Consider the following 20,237-nt stretch of genomic DNA (forward strand, 5'->3'; position numbering starts at 1 on the left):
AAGTGCATCTAAAGTTCCATGCATAAAACTTGTATTTTCATCAACATTTATAATGAGTATTTCTGTAAATTGATGTGGCTCTCTGCAAAATCACCGGATGTTTTTGAACTACTGAACGTAACGCGTCAATGTAAACTCAGATTTTGGGATATAAATATGAACTTTACCGAACAAAACATATATGTATTGTGTAACATGAAGTCCTATGAGTGTCATCTGATGAAGATCATCAAAGGTTAGTGATTAATTGTATCTATATTTCTGCTTTTTGTGAATCCTCTCTTTGGCGGGAAAAATGGCTGTGTTATTCTGTGAATAGGCACTCAACATAATCGTTTGATTTGCTTTCGTCGTAAAGCCTTTTTGAAATCGGACACTGTGGCTGGATTTACAACAGGTGTATCTTTAAAATGGTGTAAAATACATGTATGTTTGAGGAATTTTAATTATGGTATATCTGTTTTGAATTTGGCGCCCTGCAGTTTCACTGGCTGTTGACGAGGTGAGACGCTACCGTCCCACATACCCTAGAGAGGTTAAACAAATCAAAATATATTTTATATTTGAGATTCTTCAAATAGCCACCCTTTGCCTTGATGACAGCTTTGCACACTCTTGGCATTCTCTCAACCATCTTCGTGAGGTAGTCACCTGGACTGTATTTAAATTAACAGGTGTTCCTAGTTTAAAGTTAATTTGTGGAATGTCTTTCCTTCTTAATGCGTTTGAGCCAATCAGTTGTGTTGTGACAAGGTGGTGGGGTATACAGAAGATAGCCCTATTTGGTAAAAGACCAAGTCCATATTATAGCAAGAACAGCTCAAATAAGCAAAGAGAAATGACAGTCCATCATTACTTTAAGACACGAAGGTTAGTCAATACGGAAAATGCCAAGTTTCTTCAAGTACAGTCGCAAAAACCATCAAGCGCTATGATGAAACTGGCTCTCATGAGGACCGCCACAGGAATGGAAGACCCAGAGTTACCTCTGCTGCAGAGGATACATTCATTAGTTACCAGCCTCAGAAATTGCATCACAAATAAATGCTTCATAGAGTTAAAGTAACAGATGCATCTCAACATCAACTGTTCAGAGGAGACTGTGTGAATCAGGCCTTCATTGTCGAATTGCTCCAAATAAACCACTATTAAACTACACCAATAAGAAGAAGAGACTTGCTTTGGCCAAGAAACACGAGCAATGGTCATTAGACCGGTGGAAATTATTTGTCCTTTGGTCTGCAGTCCAAAATGGAGATTTTTGGTTCCAACCGTCATGTCTTTCTGAGACGCAGTGTGGGTGAACGGATGATCTCCGCATGTGTTTTTCCCACATAAAGCATGGAGGAGAAGGTGTTATGGTGTGGGGGTGCTTTGCTGCTGACACTGTCTGTGATTTAGTTAGAATTCGAGGCACACTTAAACAGCCTTGCTACCACAGCATTCTGCAGCAATACGCCATCCCATCTGATTTTCGCTTAGTGGGACTATCATTTGTTTTTCAACAGGACATTGACCCAACACACCTCCAGGCTGTGTAATGGCTATTTTACCAAGAAGGAGAGTGATGGAGTGCTGTGTCAGATGACCTGGCCTTCACAACCAAATTGAGATGGTTTGGGATGAGTCGGACTGCAGAGTGAAGGAAAACCAGCCAACAAGTGCTCAGCATATGTGGGAACTCCTTCAAGACTGTTGGAAAAGCATTCCATGTGAAGCTGGTTGAGAGAATGCGCAAAGCTTTCTACAATGTAGAAAATAGTAAAAATAAAGAAAAACTCTTGAATGAGTAGGTGTTCTAAAACTTTTGGCCAGTAGTGTACATCACAGAAGATCGAAATATAACAAAACAGTTTGACATGCAGTGGGAAGAAAATTTATGTGAACCCTTTAGAATTACCTGGATTTCGGCATGAATTGGTCATATCTTCATTCACAACAATAGACAAACACAGTCTACTTAAACTAATAACACACAAACAATTATATATTTTTATGTCTTTATTGAACACACCGTGTAAATATTCACAGTGCAGGCTGGAAAAAGTATCTGAACCCTTGGATTTAATAACAGGTTGGCCCTTCTTTGGCAGCAATAACCTCAACCAAACATTTTCTGTAGTTGTGGATCAGACCTGCACAATGGTCAGGAGGAATTTTGGACCATTCCTCTTCACACAACTGTTTCAGTTCCACAATATTCTTGGAATGTCTGGTGTGAACCGCTCCCTTGAGGTCATGCCACAGCATCTCAATCGGGTTGAGGTCAGGACTGACTGGACCACTCCAGAAAGCGTATTTTATTCTGTTCAAGCCATTCTGTTGTTGATTTACTTCTGTCTTTTGGGTTGTTGTCCTGTTGCATCACCTAACTTCTGTTCAGCTTCAACGTGCGGACAGATAGCCTTCCATTTTCCTGCAAAATGTCTTGATAAACTTGGGAAGTAATTTTTCCGTCGATGATAGCAAGCTGTCCAGGCACTGAGGCAGCAAAGCAGACCCAACCCATGATGCTTCCTCCATCGTAGTTTACAGTTGGCATGAGGTTTTGATGTTGGTGTGCTGTGCCTTTTTTTCTCCACACATAGTGCTGTGTGTTCCTTCCAAACAACAACTTTAGTTTCATCTGTCCACAGAATATTTTGCCAGTAGCGCTGTGGAACATCCAGGTGCTCTTTTGCAAACTTCAGACGTGCAGCAATGTTTTTTTTGACAGCAGTGGCTTCTTCCATGGTGTCCTCTCATGAACATCATTCTTGTTTAGTGTTTTACGTATTGTAGACTTGTCAACAGAAATGTTAGCATCTTCCAGAGATTTTTGTAGGTCTTTAGCTGACACTCTAGGATTCTTCTCAACTGGCAAGTGTCTTCACCTACATTTTCAACCTCTCCCTGACCGAGTCTGTAATACCAACATGTTTCAAGCAGACCACCATTGTCCCTGTGCCCAAGAACACGAAGGTAACCTGCCTAAATGACTACCAACCCGTAGCACTCACGTCTGTAGCCATGAAGTGTTTTGAAAGGCTGGTCATGGCTCACATCAACACCATTATCCCAGAAACCCTAGACCCACTTCAATTTGCATACCGCCCCAACAGATCCACAGATGATGCAATACTATTGCACTCCACACTGCTCTTTCCCACCTAGACAAAAGGAACACCTATGTGAGAATGCTATTCATTGACTACAGCTCAGCGTTTAACATCATAGCGCCCTCAAAGCTCATCACTAAGCTAAGGAACCTGGGACTCAACACCTCCCTCTGCAACTGGATCCTGGACTTCCTGACGGGCCGCACCCAGGTGGTAAGGGTAGGTAACAACACATCCGCCACGCTGATCCTCAACACGGGGGCCCCTCAGGGGCACATGCCCAGTCCCCTATTGTACTCCCTATTCACTCATGACTGCACGTTTTCTGATGACACAACAGTGGTAGGCCTGATCACTGACAACGACGAGACAGCCTACTGTATAAGGAGGAGGTCCGATACCTGACCGTGTGGTGCAAGAACAACAACCTCTACCTCAATGTGATCAAGATAAAGGAGATGATTGTGGACTACAGGACGGGGCTGTAGTGGAGCAGCTTGAGAGCTTCAAGTTCCTTGGCGTCCCCATCACCAACAAACTAACATGGTCCAAGCACACCAAGACAGTCGTGAAGAGGGAATGACAAAACCTATTCCCTCAGGAGACTGGAAAGATTTGGCATGGGTCCTCAGATCCTCAAAAGGTTCTACAGCTGCATCATTGAGAGCATCCTGACGCGTTGCATCACTGCCTGGTATGGCAACTGCCTGGCCTCTGACCGCAAGGCACTGCAGAGGGTAGTGCGTATGGCCCAGTACATCACCGGGGCCAAGCTTCCTGCGATCCAGGACCTCTACACCAAGCGGTGTAAGCCCGAAAAATGGTCAAAGACTCCAGCCACCCTAGTCATAGACCGTTCTCTCTGCTACCGCACGGCAAGCGATACCGGAGCGTCAAGTCTAGGTTCAAGAGGCTTCTAAACAGCTTCTACCCCCAAGCCAAAAGACTCCTGAACATCTAATCAAATGGCTACCCAGACTTTTTGCATTGTCCCCCACCCCCTCTTCTATGCTGCTGCTACTCTCTGTTATTATCTATGCATAGTCACTTTAATAACTCTACCTAGATGTACATATTACCTCAATTACCGACTAATCGGTGCCCCTGCACATTGACTCTGTACCGGTACCCCCTGTATATAGCCTAGCTATTGTTATTTTACTGCTGCTCTTTTATTATGTTACTTTTTTAGGTATTTTCTTCAAACTTCAAACTTCAAACTGCATTGTTGGTTAATGGCTTGTAAGTAAGCATTTCAACTGTCTGTTGTATTCGGCGCATATGACAAATACAATTTAATTTGATTTAATTTGATTTGAGTTTGGCATTCGACTATTCACGTGCAACATGATTGCACAATTACAAGCCTGATAGAGTTAGCGGAAGACAGACGAGCAGTATCCACCGTCGAGATACGGAGCTGGCTAGCTTTAGAAGACCCTGAGTAGATCTAGCTTGCATCGTAGTATACCCCTCTGCTGTGTCCAGCCCAAACGATTTACCAGTGACAGCGTGGTTTAAGCAGAGTTGAATTGAACCACACTTCAGTCCACCATGACAACCCTTAAAATATCATGCTTTTTTGTGTGTGTGTGGGTGTGTTTATTAGGGCTGTGACGGTCATGCATATTTGGATGATGGTTATTTGTCAGCCAAATGACTGCAGTCACCCTAATAACCGTTTTTTAAAATACTGACAACCAAAGACTTGTTTGCTGCAACACTGTACTTGTTTCAGCCAGGAGCAACAAAGTTTAGTCATGTTGTAGAGTCCATGTTACAGCAGAAACAGACTCAACCGCATGAATGCCCGGCCGTCCCGTCTACAGTCAGCTGTTCGTTCCACGCAACAAAAAAGGGTCATGACAGTCTTAAACCGTTGGTTACATGGTTATTAAACAGTAATTGTGCCAGCCCTAGTGTGTGTGTGTGTGTGTGTGTGTGTGTGTGTGTGTGTGTGTGTGTGTGTGTGTTGTTGTGTGTGTGTGTGTGTGTTGTGTGTGTGTGTGTGTGTGTGTGTGTGTGTGTGCATGAGTACATTAATATTTTTGCATGCGCATTGTGTGTATTTGTGTGTGTGTGCGGGCGAGTGTGTGCGTGTGTGGTTGAGGTTAAAAAGATTTTTGATAATTGTAAATGTCACGTGTGCTCCCTCTCTGGCCTCTATGTGTTTTTCGTGTTTCGTTGTTTTGTATTATGTTGGTGTTTATTTATTAAAACACTCACTCCCTGAACTTTCCTCACCTAAGGCAAGCATCAGGGAGTGTTTATTTTTTTTGTGTCAGTGGGAATGACGTCGGGTCCGGGAGCCGCTACAGGTTCTCATGCCTCAGCCAGATCGCCAGGCTCCCCTGCCTCTGCCGGCTCGCCAGGCTCTCATGCCTCAGCCGGTCTGTCAGGTTCCCGCGCCCCAGCCGGCGACAGATTCCCGCGCATCAGCAGGGGTCACCGTTCCGCTCCTGATCCCCGGGATCGTCCCTTTGGTTGGCGTCCTACAACTGAAGTCGAACGCGCCGGGGAGGGGTACTGTGACGTATGCTCTCTCTCCGGCGCTCTAGGTCGCCATGCTCCCACGTCTCAACCGCTTTGACAGGTTTCCCGCGTCCTCATTTTGGTCAGCGTCCTCATTTTGGTCAGCGTTCTGCAACTGAAGGGGAGGGAGTACTGTCACATGTGCTCCCTCTCCGGCCTCTCTGCTCGTTATGGAGCACACCTGTCACCATTGTTACGTGCACCTGCGCAGCATTAGACTCAACTGGACTCCATCACCTCCCTGATTACTTTCCCTGTATATGTCACTCCCTTTGTTTCCTTCATTGTTTCTGTTCCAGTGTCATGTCTGTCTTATTAAAACACTCACTCCCTGAACTTGCTTCCCAACTTTCAGTGCACATTGTTGCAGTAAACTACATTCATCTGACTGAATACATGCTATAGGTCAAACGTAATCCAAATAGACTAAGCCATTTTGCGAGTTTCGGCATCCCAACTCTGATATTTTAAGTACATGTATTCTAACATAACTTTATGTGATTTATTATTAAGAGGCTTATCGGACTTATGAGCTGTTTATAGCGACCACAGTCCATTTATTAATTTAAATTAATTTAATTTATCAAATCTATCTTAGCCAGAGATGTAAAGTTAAAACCTATGCATAATGATACGTGTATAGTGTAAATCACATTTACCAATAGACATACTACATTTTGAACAAATAATCAATCAAAGAGTTTACTCTTTAAACGAGCCATGCAATTACTCCAGTCAACTAATACGTTGTATTACTCACAAATGAATTGACACTTCCTGTGTACATGTAGTAGAGCATTCGTTACAGTATAAGACAGAGTAAATAACTCTACTAATAAGACGTACGTGGTTCCAAGTTTTTTTAAATAATCTCCAAGTGAAAAAGTTTCATGTGTGTCTGTCTGCACACACATGGAGCTTGCAAACAAGTTCTCAATTAGACTTAGACCTTTTATCCATGGAAAAAACGGAAACTCACCCCCAACAGAAATGAACATTATTTTGCACATTTCTGGGGGAAAACAAAAGGCAGGACATCACACCCAGATTTAAAATCAACTCAATTCAATTTGAATGTTATGACCAGACAACAGAAATGTGCCTGAAAATCGAAAAATACAACATATGATTTCAGCCCTGTCTCTCTGAAAATACATCAACCGGAATACATACAATGTAATAAGACATATAKAAATGTACAGCTCTTTATGAACTCTTGAAACAATCCAAACACAACAGTAACATTTATTTAGTCGATTCAAGTTTATCGGTCTTCACACTTCAGATGGTGTCCGTACTCCCAAGGTCTGTGGGAACGTTCTTCTCTGGGAAATGCCACAGTGGAGGTGTGCTTCCCTCCTGTGATAGCAAACACAATATGGCCAGCCATTGGGACAATGCCATAAATTGTGATTGAATCATCACTCTGTGCTCCCACGCCAGCCTGTCGCCGACGCATCTGAATCACAGACTCCAAGGTCATCATCTCTCCCACTACGTGTGTGTTTTCCACCTGCTGACGATAAGTACTCATAACATAGATTCCCACTGAGTCCCTAGTACTATAGGATCAGGTCCTACTAGTTTCTCTATTGGAGTAAAGGTTGGACTCCATTTTAAGGGCAAAAGACATTCTGAGTTGAGTTACTGTAACTGATACAGGATGATTGTGGTTATAATACTCTCCTCTACCACTGGGTTTCAGGTGTGCTGCTCAGATAGGTGTGTTGTGGCAATAGTGGTGTTGGTTATAGTGGTGTTGGTTATTTAGCTTGAGGCAAACTTCTCTTTTCCGCCTGTCTCGCGTTGCTGATTGGATACGAGACTATGAAGTTGGTTGGATGTGGTGTAGATCTTAAGAACTAATATTCCTTTCCATTTCTTTCAACATAATATTAAATAATTATCTGGGTCTTCATTTTATCCTTGGAGCCACAATACCCACAGGACAAGGGGAGATGTTGAGAACCTTTCCCTGGCCCCTTAGGGCGCCCGGCCATTGAAATTGTGGCCAATATCAAATCCTTACTTTTATGATCCTAGAAACCACCATACTTTATGACACCAAAGGACCCCTCATAGGACTCTTCAATGTTGTTCTTAATCAGTGAACATCACAGAAACTCAAGGCATGCCTCTGTCTCTGCTGGGAGACAACTCTACCAACACAAACAGCAAAGCTAGCTGAGCATAAGCAAGTCTACTGGCATGCAGACACCGGATTCACTCATAACTTAAACGTATTCCCTACTTTGTAACGGRACTCCTCTATTCACACTGAATATCATTTGTTGGAGCATTTTTCTTCACACTCTTTTTAGTCGGTATTTCATAAAATACTCAGATAGTGAGTCCTGCCCCAGGAAGAATTGATTGTTGATCTCACAACTCTACTATTAGACTAGTTTCTTCTCACAGATGCTGTGTTAGAAGCACATTCAGAAAACAATCATCAGAAGCAGCATCTAAACAAATCCTCTTACAACCTCCTCTGACTGTTGCTCTGTTTGTTTTTATACATCAGAACGAGGATGGGGCATGAATAAAGCACCTCAAACGAGGATGGGGCATGAATAAAGCACAATTTACCATAATTTACCATAAGAGGTCTCTTATGGTAAATTGTGCTTTATTCATGCCCTTCCTCGTTTGATGTGTTCCTTCTGGTAGGGAGCAGGAGGCATGAAAGACACCTTTGAAATGTAGATGCTGAAAAAATACTTTTTTCAGAAGGAAAGGCAGTGCTTGACTTGGGCGGAGCTGTCCTGAGCCCCTACCAGCGCCTCCCATTTTTTCGGGAAATGCATACTGGCACCTCTGTAAAGCAAAGTAGCCTATCACCAGCCTGGAATCACACACAGTCAAAAAAAAAGTTTGTCAAAGCGGAATGAAGGTGGGATCTGCAGTGAATAACAATGGAGTGTAGGCAATCYTATCCTGATTCCGCTTTGTTTAAGTTTATTTGCACTAGTCTGTGAATCTGGTGTATGCTTGCCAGAAGGCCAGCATCCRGGAGTTTTGCGGGTTTTGCGGYTACTATTTAAGGAACCTGCCAGTCGAGGGCTTGTGAGGCATCTGTTTCTCAAACTAGACACTCTAATGTACTTGTCCTCTTGCTCAGTTGTGCACCGGGGCCTCCCACTCCGCTTTCTATTCTGCTTAGAGNNTTTGAGCCTGTAATCGAACACACAAATGCTGATGCTCCAGATACTCAACTAGTCTAAAGAAAGACAGTTTTATTGCTTCTTTAGTCAGAACAACAGTTTTCAGCTGTGCTAACATAATTGCAAAAGGGTTTTCTAATGATCAATTAGCCTATTAAAATGATAAACTTGGATTAGCTAACACAACGTGCCATTGGAACACAGGAGTGATGGTTGCTGATAATGGGGCTCTGTACACCTATGTAGATATTCCATTAAACATCAGCCGTTTCCAGCTACAATAGTCATTTACAACATTCACAATGTCTACACTGTATTTCTGATCAATTTGATGTTATTTAATGGACAATTTGTTTCTTCTTTCAAAAACAAGGAGATTTCTTTTTTTTTTCTTTTTTAAATTTTATCCCTTTTTCTCCCCAATTTTCGTGGTATCCAATCGCTAGTAATTACTATCTCGTCTCATCGCTACAACTCCCGTACGGGCTCGGGAGAGACGAAGGTCGAAAGCCATGCATCCTCCGAAGCACAACCCAACCAAGCCGCACTGCTTCTTAACACAGCACGCCTCCAACCCGGAAGCCAGCCGCACCAATGTGTCGGAGGAAACACCGTGCACCCGCCCCCCTCGGTTAGCACGCACTGCGCCCGGCCCGCCACAGGAGTCGCTGGAGCGCGATGAGACAATATATATATAGATTTTACCAAATACAAAACATACACATACAAACAATCAACATCACACAAACATGAACTACACAGTGGTGGAAAAAGTACCCAATTGTCATACTTGGTTAAAAGTAAAGATACTGTATCTGAAGAGAAAATGACTCAAGTAAAAGTGAACGTCACCCAGTAAAACACWATTTGAGTAAAAAAGTATTTGGTTTTAAATATACTTAAGTATCAAAAGTAAATGTAATTGCTAAAATATACTTAAGTGTCAAAAGTAAAAATAATTTCAAGTTATATTAAAAATACATTTTGGATTCACCAATGCAGTTGTTTTCAAATACATGCAACTTAAAAGTTTTATATCACAAAATMTCGATTTGAAATCTTTTAGACATCAGAGCAATCTTGAGGGAATCCTACTTGAGTCAGAAAAGGATATTGATATGATATGTAAGCTATACWAAACATTGCAGAGAGCCTATCCAACTCACAATCTCTTAGATAAATATAAACTATTGGAAACAAGACTTAAAAGGAACTGATATTGGCACAAGATGGAGGGAATGTTGGAACGTAACTAACGAAAATGTACACCTAATCSAGTAAAAATGAATTAAGATATAATATAGCACAACGGCAGAGTCATGTCTTAAGTGTAAAACTAACAATGACTCAATAATCCATGCCTTCTTGGAAAAGTCAACAAGTTATGGGTGGAGTTAGAAAGTTGGCTGTCAGAAGTATTACAATGTAAATGTACTTTTAATCCATCAGTCTGCATATTTCAAGACATGGCATATGAGGGTGCGGTGAGATACCCGATGAGTTGGATGATACTTTTCTGGTCAATCATCTTGAAAAAACGTATACTTAAAAACTGGAAATCAACCAATCCTTCGTCCTGAARACAATTGAAAGGTTAAATGCTTTATTATCTAAATGTTGAAAGTGCGTGGGCGACGGACAGAAACAAAATAGTGCAGTTTGAGGCCATGTGGCGTAGAGGGATGAGGACGCTGGATATTGGGGTGTGAGAATGTGTGTCTGYGCAGGTGWGATGTAGTTGCAGTACRTAAGTAAAACTACTTTAAAGTATTACTTAAGTAGTTTTTGGTGTATCTGTACTTTGCTATTTATATTTTTGACAACTTTAACTTTTTCCTCACTACATTCCGAAAGAAAATAAATGTACTTTTTATTCCACYCATTTTCCCTGACACCCAAAAGTACTCTCTACATTTTGAATGCTTAGCAGCACAGGAACATGTTCCAACTCCCACACTTATCAAGAGAACATCCCTGGTCATCCCTACTGCCTCTGATCTGGCGGACTCACTAAACACACATTCTTTGTTTGTAAATGATGTCTGAGTGTTGGAGTGTGCCCCTGGCTATCCATAAATAKAATWWAAAAAAGGAAATGGTGCCATCTGGTTTGCTTAATGCTGTCATGGAAATACATGTATTTCATATGGCCAAGTCATTTATGGTTTCAATGCCTTTAGTTTTCCATGTGGACCAATTTATCCGTGAATTCTGAAAAGCTATCCAATGATTGTTCCATAGGGTTTTCTTTTTAAGGAGTGATATTGGTTCTTGTAGAATACGTTTAAATCTCTTAAAATGTATTTTTTATAATTCTCATCAATCTACACACAATGCCCCATAATGATAAAGAAAAAACAGGTTTTATAAATGTTGGCACATTTATAAAACAAACAACTGAAATATCATATTTACGTAAGTATTCAGACCATTTACTCAGTACTTTGTTGAAGCACCTTTGGAAACAATTACAGCCTTGAGTCTTCTTGGGTATGACGCTATAAGCTTGGCACACCTGTATTTTGGGAGTTTCTCCCATTCTTCTCTGCAGATACTGTCAAGCTCTGTCAGGTTGGATGGGGAGCGTCGCTGCACAGCTATTTTCAGGTCTCTCCAGAGATGTTCGATTGGGTTAAAGTCTGGGCTCTGGCTGGGCCACTCAAGGACATTCAGAGACTTGTCCCGAAGCCACTCCTGCATTGTCTTGATTGTGTGCTTAGGMTTGTTGTAATGCTTTTKGCTTTATGCTTTGAAAATAGACACATGAAAAGATTCTMGGGATGAGCATGCACATCRTCAATACAATATGTACCCKTGGTTCCTCTTTAGTGCATTTAACTATATTTCGCAAGTAAAAGCCTTGGGTGGCAAGTTGGTAAAATTCCAAGTCTGGAAAGTTAAAACCACCCTCAGACTTAGGAAGATGTAAAACTTTCCTTTTTATTCTATACGTTTTCATTTGATAATGTATTATTTGTGTATATTTTTGCTTTAAGACAATTCTATTATTTTTATTAAATATATTATTTCCAATTGGAATGTTGAAAGCTTCCAAAGTTTTGAATAGTTGAGAAATAAATCTGACACCGTTATTGGAAAGCTGGGATTCCCCACTATTAAACATTAGGCTTTGTAGTAAAGATGCATCGTTAAAACACTCGTAAGACTAAATTCCATCGGTATCGAGAAACTGGGCCTATGGGTGTGCTCCGGAGGTTCGTGTTTTTTGGAGGGAAATTATTATTTGGGATTTGAAAAAAACTTTAGGCCACTCTTGAATGTCTAAAACGAAACTCAGCAAAAAAAGAAACGTCCCTTTTTCAGGACCCTGTCTTTCAAAGATAATTCGTAAAAATCCAAATAACTTCAAAGATCTTCATTGTAAAGGGTTTAAACACTGTTTCCCGTGCTTGTTCAATGAACCACAATTAATGAGCATGCACCTGTGAAACGGTCGTTAAGACACTAACAGCTTACAGACAGTAGGCAATTAAGGACACAGTTAGGAAAACCTAGGACACTAAAGAGACCTTTCTACTGACTCTGAAAAACACCAAAAGAAAGATGCCCAGGGTCCCTGCTCATCTGCGTGAACGTGCCTTAGGCATGCTGCAAGGAGGCATGAGGACTGCAGATGTGGCCAGGGCTGTACATTGCTAWGTCCGTACTGTGAGACGCTTAAGACAGCGCTACAGGGAGACAGGACGMACAGCTGATCGTCCTCGCAGTGGCAGACCACGTGTAACAACACCTGCACAGGATCGGTACATCCGAACATCACGCCTACGGGACAGGTACAGGATGGCAACAACAACTGCTCGAGTTACACCAGGAACGCACAATCCTTCCATCAGTGCTCAGACTTTCCGCAATAGGCTGAGAGAGTCTGGACTGAGGGCTTGTAGGTCTGTTSTAAGGCAGGTCCTCACCAGACATCACCGGCAACAATGTAGTCTATGGGCACAAACCCACCGTCGCTGGACCAGACAGGACTGGCAAAAAGTGCTCTTCACTGACGAGTCGTGGTTTTGTCTCACCAGGGGTGATGGTCAGATTCGTGTTTATCGTCGATGGAATGAGCGTTACACCGAGGCCTGTACTCTGGAGCGGGATCGATTTGGAGGTGGAGCGTCCATCATGGTCTGGGGCGGTGTGTCAGAGCATCATAGGACTGAGCTTGTTGTCATTGCAGGAAATCTCAACACTGTGCGTTACAGGGAAGACATCCTCCTCCCTCTTGTGGTACCCTTCCTGCAGGCTCATCCTGACATAACCCTCCAGCATGACAATGCCACCAGCCATACTGCTCGTTCTGTGCATGATTTCCTGCAAGACACGAATGTCAGTGTTCTGCCATGGCCAGCGAAGAGCCCGGATCTCAATCCCATTGAGCACATCTGGGACTTGTTGGAACGGAGGGTGAGGGCTAGGGCCTTCCTTGGTGGAAGAGTGGGGTAACATCTCACAGCAAGACCTGGCAAAACTGGTGCAGTCCATGAGGAGGAGATGCACTGCAGTACTTAATGCAGCTAGTGGCCACACCAGATACTGACTGTTACTTTTGATTTTGACCCCCTATTTGTTCAGCGACACATTTTTCCATTTCTGTTAGTCACATGTCTGTGGAACTTGTTCAGTTTATGTCTCAGTTGTTGAATCTTGTTATGTTCATACAAATATTTACACATGTTAAGTTTGCTGAAAATAAACGCAGTTGACAGTGAGAGAACGTTTCTTTTTTTTACTGAATTTAGATATACAGTATGTAGAAGTTATAATGGACCTGTAGATATATTTTCTATTGTTTTTGACAAACAAATTTGTGAAAATAATTATTGCCCAACCCTGTTGTTGACAAACACAAAACGTGCAGATAGCTGGCAAGCAGGCAGGCACAAACACTTACACTGACTTACACACACACAGACACACAAACAAACAAACAAACAATCCTTTCTATCACAGTCAATCAGTGTGATTTTGTCTCTTTGGTTAAACCACACAATTGCAATCCATGTCAATCCAGCGAACCATGTAATTACATTTATATGAAGGAAATATGAGGGTATTGGAGTAAATAAGTTATGATGGAACTGTTATGTTCAGCAGAGCGGCATGTTTTCGTGTTTAAAGTTTTTTTTAAATGCAAATGTGATTGCTTATGTAAGATTCCAAGATTAAATTTGTCCTCCGAAAATCTTCTCTTTCTTATATTCAATGGTTTTTACACTCGCATTATATAAATACTTGCTGTTCTAATGCAAAAAATAACTTAAAACTTTATGCTCTAATCGTATAACTATATAGGCCCAGCATTGTCCTTATTCACACGTTTCAGCTCCAACGGGAAGAGAGACATATTTGTTGAGTATGAGTCACAACTTCCTGCTTTCTAGCTAGCTGGCTCTAAAAACACCTTCACTGGAAGAGAAATCCTATGCACTCAATTATCCTGCTTTCAAATATCATGCTGAGAGTGCCATTTCTGAGTTGAGTAACTCATTGTTTGTCTAACTAACCTGTTCCTGAGGTATTAGAGCTGCTGTTAGTGAGCTAAGAACAGAATAATGCAACAAGTAATTAAGTCATTGCATTATGTTTAGTAATTGTTTAGAACATTTGTAGAAAGCTGATGTTCTTTTCCTCATGTACAATTTCAGGTGTTCCAGCTCTGTTCGTGGCAACATGGGCAGTTGTCCGGGCAACACTAGCAGATGGAAGGTGAGTGAGACACTTGTCCAAATTCAGTATTTAGGTAATTAATGTAGATACAGTATCTAATAGCTATCTTCAATGATCTTCTCACCAGATGGAATCCTCCAGCTATGGCCCTTGCAAGCACCTTGGCAGGCTTCCATTATACATCCCCTGCTCTTCATATGCACTATATAAATATGAATTTATGTCGAGTGCCCTTACCAGTAGCAAGTGCACCATATCTCCTCCAAGGAATTGTGATGCAAAACATCATAATATTCAACATCACAATAGTGAATACATTTAAATTAACATCACCGTAGTGAATAGATTTACCTCTGTTTCATAGCTTTCTAGATAATCATATTGGTTTGAGCATTTTGTACTTACTTATATAGGCCTTTTTGTTCTTTGCGGAACATAAGCCATCGATGAATCGCCTCCATCCCTTTCATTATTTTGCTCTCTGCTCCAGGTGTTGTCATGTCACACCCTCAGCCTTCATTTGAGCATCTGTACCAGCATGATATGTTGGATGAATTTAAACAAATGATTTTATGCTGTGAGTCATCAAAGGTCAAATAGGGGGTGCTTATTTTTGTCCTGTTTAACACATGTACAAGTGCATATCCCATTCCCCCTGAGACACCCTCAGAGAGTGCGGTGAGGGCCATGTGCTAAACAACACATGTACGAGACAAAGTCTGCTGGCGGGGTAACAGGCTTTATTCAGCCCCGGTGCCAGGATAGAGTGACTAAGGGGGCAGTTGAAATCTGCGAGGGGGCACAATATTTTGGGGTTCTTGCATTGGAATGATATTTAATGATCAAAACCTGAGGAAAACTAAAATCACGCCCAACAGGCCATTCAATGCTGAGCCCTCTGAAGCCCCGCCTTCCTGGCTATAATTCATTACCTTAATTCTTCGCTCTTCAGCTCGCCTGAAGGAAGAATGTGTCACGCAATTTAAACACTTTTTAAGTACTCGAAGACTAGATTCAGCTCCTACTTAGGTGTCTGTTAGTGGGGAAAGAGTACTCGTCCCCCTAGATGTTGCGAGTTTGGTCTTGGTATTGTTTTTTGTGTTTGTTAAAAGCTCACTACTTTCTGCTCTGCTTGTGTAGCCAGTGCTTGAGTAAGATGGCCAGTGGTAAGAGTAAGTTCAAAAATATTTCCTGGGATTGCCTTCATTCAGCCATCTGGTGCTATCAGGTTATGGCGAGTTCATGAATGTAGAGGGTATGGAGGAGAAGGGGTTAATTTTCACACCACCGATGGATAGAAAGCTGGCAAATTACTTAGCACCAGAGGCTAACAAGGGGGCTTATTCTAGCATGGTGCTTCCGAATAAACAGTGCCGGTTCTCGGCGGATCAGCTGGACAAAGTGTACCAGGRTGAGGATGTGGCGTCCCGGTCATTAAATATGGTCATAATGCTGCAGATATTGATTAAGTTTCAGAGCTTCTCGACACAATGCTATTGTAAATGTTGTGCTGCGTCTGTCCCACTGTACTATCTTGGCTGTGGGGTAAAGTATGGGGGCGACAGTGGTTGCTCAGCGCCACCTCTGGTTGACGTTGTCCCGGATTCCTGAGAGGGACAGGTTGCTATATTTGAATGAGKCAGTTTCGCCAGCAAGGTTGTTTGGCTCGGCTATGGAGTACTTACTGGCCATTTCGAGTAGAAACATAAACAGGACGCAGCTCTTCCGGGACTTTTCCCATGAAAATCCTTTGCGGGGGCATCTCGGCAGTTCCCGAGGCATGAAGGAAAGGGTCCAGGCCAGAAGCGGGTTTCCCCGGGCCAGGGGGTGGCTTCGAGGTCAGTTTATGACCATCTTGGTGCTTCTGGGCAACGGCAGATGTCTGGGTTGAAGGAGAGCATGGTGAAAGCAGATTCTTCCATGGTGCGGGGGAAGTAGCAGACCTTGCGACCCTAGCTGGAGGCCAGGGGAGGGGGCGTGTTCTCTGGGCCCTCCTTCCCAAGCATTAACTGTGGCAACAGTGCTCACAAGTGGCTCGGTCAATGGGGACAAGTTACTAGTTGCCGAAGTCCCCGAACCCAGTGTGGGCCGGGGATCAGAACGGCAGTACTACGAAAGCAGATTATTCAGGGGTATCGAGAGTGCAGTATCATCTAGGTGTGGGCATAATAAACACAGTTCCTTCCCCACGTTCAGACACACGGTTGTCAAGAGTGGTGGATATGAAAACAAGCATGACATAAAAAAAACATTWAAAAAAAKAAACATTTTCCAGCCTCCCTAGTGGTGCAGCGGTCTAAGGCACTGCATAGCAGTGCTAGAGGCATCACTACAGACCTGGGTTCAATCCCGGGCTGTATTACAACCGGCCTTGACCGGGAGTTCCATAGGGTGGCACACAATTGGCCCTGTGTCATCCGGGTTAGGGGAGAGTTTGGCCGGGGGGGCTTTACCTGGCTCATTGTGCTCTAGCGTCTCCTTGTGGCGGGCTGGGCGCCTGCCAGCTGACCTCGGTTGTCAGTTGAAAGGTGTTTCCTCCAACACATGCGGGCGGGTGTTAAGAAGTGCGGTTTGGCTGGTCATGTTTCCAAGGACGCATGACTTGACCTTTGCCTCCCGAGCCCGTTATGGAGTTGCAGCGATGAGACAAGATCYAAATTGGGGAGAAAAAGGGGGTAAAATACAAAAAATATATATATACTACAGTTCAAAAGTTTTGGGTTACTAAGAAATGTCCTTGTTTTTGAAAGAAAAGCAAATTTTTTGTCCATTAAAATAACATAAATTTGATCAGAAATACAGTGTAGACACAAAGTGTGCCACCAGTATTTCTCAGAAAGGGATTGAGTGGTGTGGGTGATACCTGGGTGTCCAGCAGCGAGAGATGTGTGTGCCCAGGTCAACAACCAATCTCTGACRCCTGTGGGGACGTAGATGCGCTCCAGAGGGCAGGTGGCAGGAGRGGGTTCCCTCTCCTGAGCCTGGCGGATGTCCACATCTATGTCCCAAAACACGGGGCCAACAATACGGGAGGACCGATTGATGGGCTGGCAGACACTCACAGGGCCTTCACTGACGTGGAACCACAGGGTGCAGGAAAGCAGATCCTCTAACATCCTGGTCCCCAGGTGGTAATCCACCTCTCTGACAAGGAGATGGTGGGATTATGGAGTTGGAGCCACGGGAGGCCAAGGAAGACTTTGTGTATGGGTGCGGATGTGATGAGGAAGGAAAGGCTTTCCTGATGCTTGGGTCCCATGGTTAGGGTGAGTGGAGCTGTGACGTGCGTAATAGTGCCGGATCACAATGGTCGCATATCCAACGCTTGGACCAGAAACAGAGAGGAAAYAGGCTATGAAGTGATGTGCAGGGAGGAGGCAAGGGCCTGGTCAATAAAATTCCCTGCAGATCCGGAATCCACTAGAGCTGGAGAAACAATAGATGAGGGAAAGCCAGCTAGTGAAATCGATACTAAAAAAGGTTTGGCGGAAAGTGATGATGGAGTACTCACGACCTAACCCAGGAGACTGATAATCACAGGGCCGTCCCTCTGCTCTCTTGGATTCTAGGTTGGGACATACCAGGCACCGTTGAATTTGGTGCCCCTCCTGGCCGCAATAGGGACAGAGCTCTAACTGTCTCCTGATGGCATCGCTCAGCCGCGGGGAGGCATATGGCCCCTACCTCCATGGGTTCAGGCTCTGACTCAGAACGGTCAACGAAGGAGGGAGAGAGGTGATGGGGGTGCCGACGCTCCCGAAGAAGGTTATCCAGATGGATGGCCATCGCGATGAGTGTGTCCAAGGTTAGATTGTCGTCTCGGCACGCTAACTCCGTCTGGACCTCTTTGCAAATTCTGAATAGGGTGCAGAGCACCGGCTCATACTCCGCTGTGGTCTGGCCATCCTGCCATAGTTGGAGTAGGCGCTCACCCCCATCTCTGCCCTCCGAGGGTGGATGGTCAAAGACCCCCCTGAACCCTTCATAGGAACCCAGCTCCTTCTCTCCCAGACAGCCATAGCCCACTCCAACGCCTGTCCGGTCAGCAGGGAAATAACCGTGGCAACTTTGGACCTCTCGGTGGTGGGGGCTCCCATCTGATCATAGAAATCGAGGGAGCACTGGAGTAGGATGCCACGGCATTTGGAGTGAGACCTGTCATATTTGTCTGGGAGGGACAAACAGGCATCGCTGACCTGGGCGGACTGTTGGATGGGCTGGGGTGCTGTCTTGCTGGGTTGACTTGTGGTAGAAAATTCTCTGCTTGTTGGAGGTGACACCCCTTGGGGAAGGTTGAGACATTGAAGAACGCAGAGGACCTCATCCATAGCCATCCCCAGTTGTGCCAGCTGGTCGTGGTGTTGGCGAAGTAGGTGTCCCTGTTCGCTGACCATCTGGGAGATGTCCTGATTAATTGCTGCTTCCATTTGTTGAGGTAATATTCTGTAACATTGATGCAGGGTGTCAGGAAACAGGTGCAGTTAGTGAGTTTAATAATAACTAACATAGAATGATACATAACAAGTGAAATGTCTGACAAGGAAACATAACCAATGCTACCCGATAACTGATAACAAAAGAGTGCTATATAAAGGGTAAGTAATCCGAAAGTAATGAAGTCCAGGTGTGCCTGATGATGAGACGCAGGTGTGTGTAAAGATGGGTTGCCAGGACGGGTGGTTAGTAGACCGGCAATGCTGAGCGCCGGAGAGGGGGAGCGGGAGTAGACGTGACACCATCATTCACTTTCCTTCATTCACTTCCGGATGTTTACTCGAAAGATCCCTTCACCTCATTTTGTTATAGCATCTTTGTTCTGACACCACGAATGCATTGCATAATGTCAACAAACATGGCTCCACACATAGCTGGCAAATATCTTAGCATTAGCTCATCACAATCAGTACAACCTTCAATAAAGTAATGTTAAGCTCATATGTGTCCATTGCAATCTATGCAATAATGCATAATTTATCATCAGTACTTGAAAACGTGAATAAAACAGTGAATACATTATGCATTATARGGTAGGTATGCTACAGTAGGAACGACAACACGATACACAGAAAATAATTAACTTACTTTGATAGGCATGCATACATGTCCAAAGTTATTATTTGTAAAGAAAACAACAATGAAGGCAATCCGAGCGCCAGCCGGAAAATTTGCCGGTGGGAAAAAGTTGTGCAAGAATGTGCAAATGTCTGCATACTTTTTTGTTAAATTTTTTTTTTAAATTTTATCCCCTTTTCTCCCCAATTTTCGTGGTATCCAATCGCTAGTAATTACTATCTTGTCTCATCGCTACAACTCCCGTACGGGCTCGGGAGAGACGAAGGTCGAAAGTCATGCGTCCTCCGAAGCACAACCCAACCAAGCCGCACTGCTTCTTAACACAGCGCGCCTCCAACCCGGAAGCACCAATGTGTCGGAGGAAACACCGTGCACCCGCCCCCCTCGGTTAGCGCGCACTGCGCCCAGCCCGCCACAGGAGTCGCTGGAGCGCGATGAGACAAGGATATCCCTACCGGCCAAACCCTCCCTAGCCCGGACGACGCTAAGCCAATTGTGCGTCGCCCCACGGACCTCCCGGTCGCGGCCGGCTGCGACAGAGCCTGGGCGCGAACCCAGACTCTGGTGGCGCAGCATAGCACTGCGATGCAGTGCTCTAGACCACTGCGCCACCCGGGAGGCATGTCTGCATACTTGATCTYGGGAACCACTGGGGAATTGCTTGGGCTCTCATAGAGGAGAGAAGTTT

General features: G+C 43.9%; 1 protein-coding gene across 1 annotated transcript in view; it reads left to right on the forward strand.

The window, feature by feature from the left end:
* The window catches only part of LOC111972869 (parathyroid hormone 2 receptor-like), a 114,023-nt gene that overhangs the window by 72,039 nt on the left and 21,747 nt on the right, over positions 1 to 20,237 (forward strand). The window contains exon 8 of the mRNA XM_070446252.1: positions 14,455 to 14,515. Coding sequence (XP_070302353.1) covers positions 14,455 to 14,515 — 61 coding nt within the window. The remainder of the gene's footprint in view (positions 1 to 14,454; positions 14,516 to 20,237) is intronic.

The sequence above is a fragment of the Salvelinus sp. IW2-2015 genome, linkage group LG2, assembly GCF_002910315.2.
Source record: "Salvelinus sp. IW2-2015 linkage group LG2, ASM291031v2, whole genome shotgun sequence".
In the NCBI taxonomy this organism is placed as follows: Eukaryota; Metazoa; Chordata; class Actinopteri; order Salmoniformes; family Salmonidae; genus Salvelinus; species Salvelinus sp. IW2-2015.